This window comes from Bactrocera latifrons, unplaced genomic scaffold (assembly GCF_001853355.1).
Source record: "Bactrocera latifrons isolate USDA-ARS-PBARC rearing strain unplaced genomic scaffold, ASM185335v1 scaffold_1457, whole genome shotgun sequence".
In the NCBI taxonomy this organism is placed as follows: domain Eukaryota; kingdom Metazoa; phylum Arthropoda; class Insecta; order Diptera; family Tephritidae; genus Bactrocera; species Bactrocera latifrons.
In genome coordinates, this window is record NW_017534916.1 from 8,337 (window position 1) to 15,241 (window position 6,905).

At 32.8% G+C, this 6,905-nt stretch overlaps 1 protein-coding gene across 1 annotated transcript; it reads right to left on the minus strand.

Moving 5' to 3' along the window:
* Positions 1–1,141: 1,141 nt before the first annotated feature.
* LOC108965697 (cytochrome P450 307a1-like) lies at positions 1,142–6,014 on the minus strand. The gene is made up of 2 exons (XM_018928275.1): positions 5,571–6,014; positions 1,142–2,780 (listed from the first exon to the last, which is right to left on the minus strand). The coding sequence occupies exons 1-2, from the start codon at positions 5,941–5,943 to the stop codon at positions 1,534–1,536; spliced, it is 1,620 nt and encodes a 539-aa protein (XP_018783820.1). The 5' UTR covers positions 5,944–6,014; the 3' UTR covers positions 1,142–1,533.
* Between the last annotated feature and the right edge of the window lie 891 nt (positions 6,015–6,905).

Genomic DNA, 6,905 nt, shown 5'->3' on the forward strand with positions numbered 1-6,905 from the left:
TTGAATTTTTAAGAATGCCTTTTGGTCTTAGAAATGCACCAGCCACCTTCCAGAGACTGATGAACAAGGTTCTAAATGATTTAATAGAGAGATATTATATGGTTTACTTACACAACATTGTAGTATTCAGTACGTCATTATAGAACACATAGAATATCTGGACAGAGTTTTTCGTGAATTAAACGAAGCAAATATGAAAATTCAGATGGATAAAAGCGAGTTTTCCAAAAGAGAAACCGAATCGCATATCATAACGTCAGAAGATATTAAGCCTAATCCTAATAAAATCAAAGCAATTTTAAATTATCCCGTTTCTAAAACGGAGAAAGAAATAAAACAATTTCTTGGTTTGGCGGGATTTTCTCGTAAATTTATTCAAAACTTTTGTGAAATAACTAAACTTTTGAATAACTGTCTCTAAAAATACAATAAAATAAAATCTCAGATGAGAAATTCGTGGAAACTATAATAACTATAAAAATTTTAATTATGGCATATGCAAATTATGAGCTAATATTTACTTGACGATAGATGCGTCAAATATGGCATTAGGGGCAGTGTAAAGTCAACAGGGAAATCYAATTTGTTTCGCTAGTCGCACATTCAATGAACATGAACTGCACTACTCAACTACAAAGAAAGAACTTTTAGCCATGGTTTGGGCTACCAAATATTTTAAACCATATTTATACGACATGAAATTTTTAATAAATAGTGATCATAGACCATTGCAATGGCTCCACAGCTTAAGGGAATCAAACTCCAAGTTACAAAGATGGAAGATTCGACTTAATGAGTATGACTTTGACGTAAAATACACATCAGGTAAAGAAAATCGTGTAGCAGACGCTCTTTCTCGTATTAAAATTACGGAAAGCTTTTTTAATGAAGAATATGAATCTAACGTAGACACTGTTCATTCTGCCGATGAAGATTCTGAAAGTTTTATTAAGATAACCGAGCGACCATTCAAAAATCAAATTAAATTAATAAGAGATGGTAAAGACTCAACTACAATAACGAAAGTTTTTTTTAATAATCTAATTGTAATTATATACAAAGAATTAACTACAGATTATATTAAATATATAATTAAAACTCATTTATTAAATATTAAACCAACAATTTTTATGCCCAATGATATTGATTTTATACAGTTTCAAAACGTTTATACTAAGACACTAATAACAACAAGGCACAACAAGATTTATCGGTCTACAAAAGAATTAGAAAACATTACAGATTTTTCAAATTTTAAAAGTAGAGTACTTGAAATTCATTTAAATGGAATTCATCAAGGTATAGGAATGGTTGCGAAATGTTTTAAATTACAGTATTATTACCCCAATTTACTTAAGAAAATCACCAAAATAATAATTGAATGTGAACTGTGTAATCATTGTAAGAACGATCATATTTAAATATATGCAAGAAAAAAAATATTATTATTTTTTAGAAACAGTGTTGAAGCAATAAGTAACCTAGAGATGCATGACATATTTAGGAGCATTAATTTCATATATAGTAATTTTTTTAAATATTTTTATTTCTTTTAACTAAAGCTATTGGAATCGGTTTTGCCGGAAGTGCGATACATCCTATATTTATTTCTATGTTATTGCCATTTTCATAATATACATTAAATTGCCTTAATATGTTTGCTACTAAAATAAAACCGAAACCACGTACTAAATTCTGCCCAATACACGTTCTTTTTCCTATACTGAATGGTAAAAAATATGGCATATTTTTTCTTATTTGTTTGACTTCGTTTTTAGTTTTGTTAATTGTGTTTCTAAAAGACTCTCCCTTTACCGATTTCTCACAATTTCTTAATACATTCAAGGTTGGCTTCGGTTCGGTTTTCTCAACGGAGTATTCCAAAAACCTTTCTGGTTGGAAACAATTAGGCTTCTTCCAGTACAATTTATTGTGATTTAGGTTGTAGTTATTAATAAAAACAATAGTGTCTTTTGCAACACCATAACCGGATATTACAGTATCTTCAGTTGCCACATGTGGTACTATCGGAGAGGACGAACATCTGAGGACTTCGAATATTGTAGCCATAGTAAAAGGCATAGAATCGATGTCATAAAAGCTGATTATTCGCTGTCCTTTACATGAAACTGAATCGGCCTCTAATTGGATTTTCTTGGCAACATTGGGATGTTTAATCAAATATATCAGAGTAAGCATAACTAAATTTCCAACCGCTGAGTGTCCTCCAATAAAATCTTCTAACATAAACAATATTGTATCGCGTGAAACTTTTTTCTCCTGAATGAGGCTATTGAGTAAAGCATCCGTAAAATCATCTTGAGGTTGAGAGGAGATTAACTCTTCTCTTTTATTAATAATACGTTTTAAAATAAAACTGCGGATAGTAGATGACCAGTGAATTAATTTACTCATGTGGTTTTTGTAGAACTGTGCCAACCATGGTAAGAAGTCAACCGCATATCCTTGGTTTATTTCCCAAAAGATTTCGTCGAAAAAGTCAACTACTTCACAGAAATCATGATCATTATATTCAAAACGCACAGAGCACATGTATTGAAAAAACATATTTGCACAAGCTCGTTGAACAAACGACTTTATCGGTATTGGCTTATTATTATTAATTGCTTCATTAAGTTTTTCTATCAGAATTTTTATCTCTGAACATCCAACATTTGACATCTTAATATAATAAGGAGATGTGTCCCGCGGTGAACAATATTTTCTCGCTAGATTGCGCCTTTTTTTTTGCAGATTTGACCAATCACAAAGGGCTAGAGCTGGGGAATTAAAAAACCAAGTAAAACTTTTATTATAATTACAGTATGTAATATTTAGATGTTTAGTACATTCAAAATTATTTCAACAATATTAAAATGTTTAACTAGGTTTTGGTCATTTTCTGAACAACATTGACTAAGTGTCGATGAAACTAAAACCGGTTTCGAACCATTAGTCTTGTGGTATAAAGTTTTTATAAGTTGGTAGGGTCCCACCTGTGTTTCCTATATAAATAAAAGCAATAGCACAATGACTGGCATTAACTCGCCACAAAAAAAAGTCAAAAGCACTGAAATTCTTTTTAAAAGTGGTATGGGAAGAACTTGGTTCAAATATTAGCTAATGAGGTTAAACCAATAACTCACCAATCACTCTATCGATTTGAATCAAATTTGGTGCAGAATGTTTTATTTATGCAAAAATGGGTGAATTCTTATAATGTAATTTAAAATCTGATCACATCTTTCAATTTGTATATATAATCCAGCACCAATGATGATATCGAAAACTAATTTCTCGCAAATAATATAGGGATTTTTGACTTCCCGATTGACTTCTTGCTATGTAATTAAGTGAGCATGAATATGAATGAAATCCTGATGCCCTTATGTAATTASTTCTGCTCCGCCGATGAGGTTTCACTCCTTTACTTAACACGTCGACTGCGAATGTATTACCAGTGAAATCACTTTTGTCATGAAAAGTCTACTCACAGGTGCCAAGAAAAAGCCACGGTAAAATTCGAAGATACATATATATTTGTTACAGTCGAATTTGCTCTAACTTAGTGGTTTCATATTATATAATATATGTGTAATTAGTGTAATTTTTTGAGCACCTGGAAATTATTTCAAGATATGACATTATTACATACTGGTACTTTCATAAGCCTRTGGTTCTGAGTTAAGCCAATGGTCATAAAATGGAAAATATCAGTAAATTTGTTGAAAGGAAGTGCGAATCTTTATATGATAATAATATGGCCTTATGCTTAAAATGGATAATATTGCTTCAGTACTTCCTCTATATACATATATCCGTCAGCATATACATAGCATTGACCCAGTAGCGGATACAGAGGGGTGAAATTTGAAAGGCCAATGTCTTATTATTGTCTTATTTTGCCAACAGGTGCTACTTCGGACTGAGTAGGCAATTGAGAAGCAAAGTCCTCTCTGGACAAGCAAAAATAAAACGCTATAAGTCACTCATAATTCCCGTCCTACTATATGGTGCAGAGGCTTGGACGATGTCAAAAACTGATGAGTCGACATTGCGAGTTTTCAAGAGAAAAGATTTATGGTCCTTTGCGCGAATATCGCATTCGATGGAACGAGGAGCTGTATGAGATATATGACGACATTGACATAGTTCAGTGAATTAAAAACAGCAGCTACGCTGGCTAGGTCCTGTTGTCCGAATGGACGAAAACACTCCAGCTCTGAAAGTATTCGACGCTGTGCCCGCCGGGAGAAGCAGAGGAAGTGGAAGACCTAAACTCCGTTGGAAGGACCAAGTGGAGGCGGACCTGGCTACGATTGGAATATCCAATTGGCGCCACGTAGCGACATCGCGTAAGCGGTGTCTACGCCAATTAAGAAGAAGAAAGGATATATAATCCAGAAATTTGCCATTTTATTTCAGAAACAAAATTAAAGACTGCCTCCATTTTTAAATATAGTAAATAATGCTCTTAGCATTAAAACTGAAGTTACAAAGTGTAGCAATGTATGAAGATTAAGTTTTTAAAATATCCAGGTGCCAAATTTGAAGCGACGTTTCTTGATAGAGAACTTGAAGAAGATGCTGCACTAAGCTCCATCTGAGATATGTTCGATTGATACATTCTCGGTGCTTAATCCTCCAAGTAATAAATCTAATCATAGAAGAATTAGTAATTGTAAAAACAAGGAAACAGTGGGAAAAGCAACGATACTCATCGCAGTAGTGTGCAAATTTCAATTTATAATTCATTCACTCACCGTGATACCTAATCGATCTGGTAATACGCTGCTTGTAACATTCCAAAATCGAAAACAAATCCATTTAAAGACACGAAAACAATGGCGGCAGAGCTGAAAGTTGTCGAAGAAAAACCAAGAATCTGCTCCCGACAAACAAAACAAATTTCTTAGTGAGAACTTGCATAGAGTATTACAGGGCGAAGATTTGAAGAAGCGCTGGTTTAGATAAGTATTGGATGGATTTCAGCGGAGTTTGCTGCTTCCAGGAAAAGTATTTGCTTTGAAAACGAAGGAAATGGAAAACCTTATTAACTGCTTAATAGATAGATTCAAAGACCTTTTGGATAAAGATAATGTCGGGCGACGTTTGAGYTGAAACGTCAACTAGATCACTGGCATTGCCATTGGGGGCAGATAGACAAAAGATAACAAATTACCGACGTAGTTATTAAACTGTATAAAGACTACTATATTTAATATAATAATCTTCATGTTTCAAGTAAATGTTTATTTCTTTTACCTACAGCCCACTCTTCACCGCTCAAAACATAATAATTCTGTACCCGACTTGTGATTGCAATCGATTTTAAAGATCAACGAAAAATGATCTCATACGAAACATCTGTATGTTCCCAACAGTGTGGCCTACATCTAATAGCTTTTTTTTAGTTCGTCCGCCTGCGCAAGCGATGTATGTTATATTAATAGTACTTAGTCTGAATTATAAAAAAAAAATACTACGAGAAACTAATTTAATACATAGATTCAGCGCTTAAAACTATTAGCAAATATATAAGTATTGAGCATCATAAAATATTATCTTACAATTATTTCTGTCTCCTCCAAAGAGGTGATGGTATCTTATGAAATTGGGTCGTCCTCCGAAAAACTTTCCATTTTGATTAAGTACTTCTTTGATCAATTCCAAATTATTTATAACGATACATTTGGTAGCTCCCAGTGTTAACGAATACATGCTTCCAAATTTTTTAGAAAGGTCTGTAAGTAATTCCGTAGTAGGCTTTTGGGAAACTAACAAATGTAGATTACCAAGTATTGGCCAAGGCAAAGGACCTGGCGCTTGTTGATAAAATTTGGCTTCAGTTGTTATCACTTTGATCTTACGAAAATGTTTATATAATATGAGGAGATACCAAAAACTCATTATTGCAACAGTTAAATAACACAATAAAAACATTTTCAATGACTGAAAACTAATCCACGTAAGTTTTGAGTTATGAACGTATCGTTCCAACTAATAATCTTATCTTAAATGTTTCTAAGCACATTGAAGAAAGTAATGCATACTCGACATTTTAAATTACAGATGTGGCAGTTTTCGCAATTATTTCGTTTATAAATATGTAAATTTCATGCCTACATAAATTTGATATCTTAGCATTCGTTGATATTTATATGATTAAAGTCATGCCTGTGAATTTATGTGCATTCATTATTTTGAACTGAAGCTCAGTAGTTATCATATAAAAAAGAATACCTTGTAGGGAAAATTTTCCAACTTAAACATTAGCACTTGAACATAAAATTTGTGTTTTTGAAACAGCACAAATCACAAATTTTCATGCCATTGGTGGGATATATGTACGTCGTAAGTAACCAGTTTCGTGTTAATTTTAACAATTGTTAAAAATGGGTTGGATCAGCGAAAAGATCGAATATTTTGATTACCGTACGTTTAGTGTGGGTCATCATTTCATGTAGAGCACACTTTAATTGAAATATATAAACTATGTATGTGTATATATGTAATCGCACATATTCAAACAAAGGGTTTTATCTGCTTTTGTATTGAAATACATTGGCACCTCATTAGTAACTCATAATGGACGATGAGAAGACAGAACCTGATTATTCTTAGCTGACCGCCATTCTCTCGTAGAAGCAAAAGAACCGTAAGTTTGGGTATAATCGAACATTTCAAACTTTCTCAATTTGTTAGACCGAAAAGCGGCAAAATACGTTAGGAAGGGCAATGAACTAAGCTAAAGAAATGCCGACTATTGTTGGCATACTTTATTTATAAACAAATGTTTAACATTAATCATTCGACGAAATCAAATTTGATATGTATTTTATTAAGTTACTAGCTGCCACGGCAAATGTTGTTTTGTCGTATATGTTACTTCTAGGAAATATTTC

Coding starts and splice junctions, on each gene's coding strand:
- LOC108965697 (XM_018928275.1), bottom strand. CDS start 5,943: ATGTTTTTATTGTGTTATTTAACTGTTGCAATAATGAGTTTTTGGTAT. Junction 2,781..5,570: donor TGGAGGAGACAGAAATAATT/GTAAGATAATAT, acceptor TTAATTCCCCAG/CTCTAGCCCTTTGTGATTGG.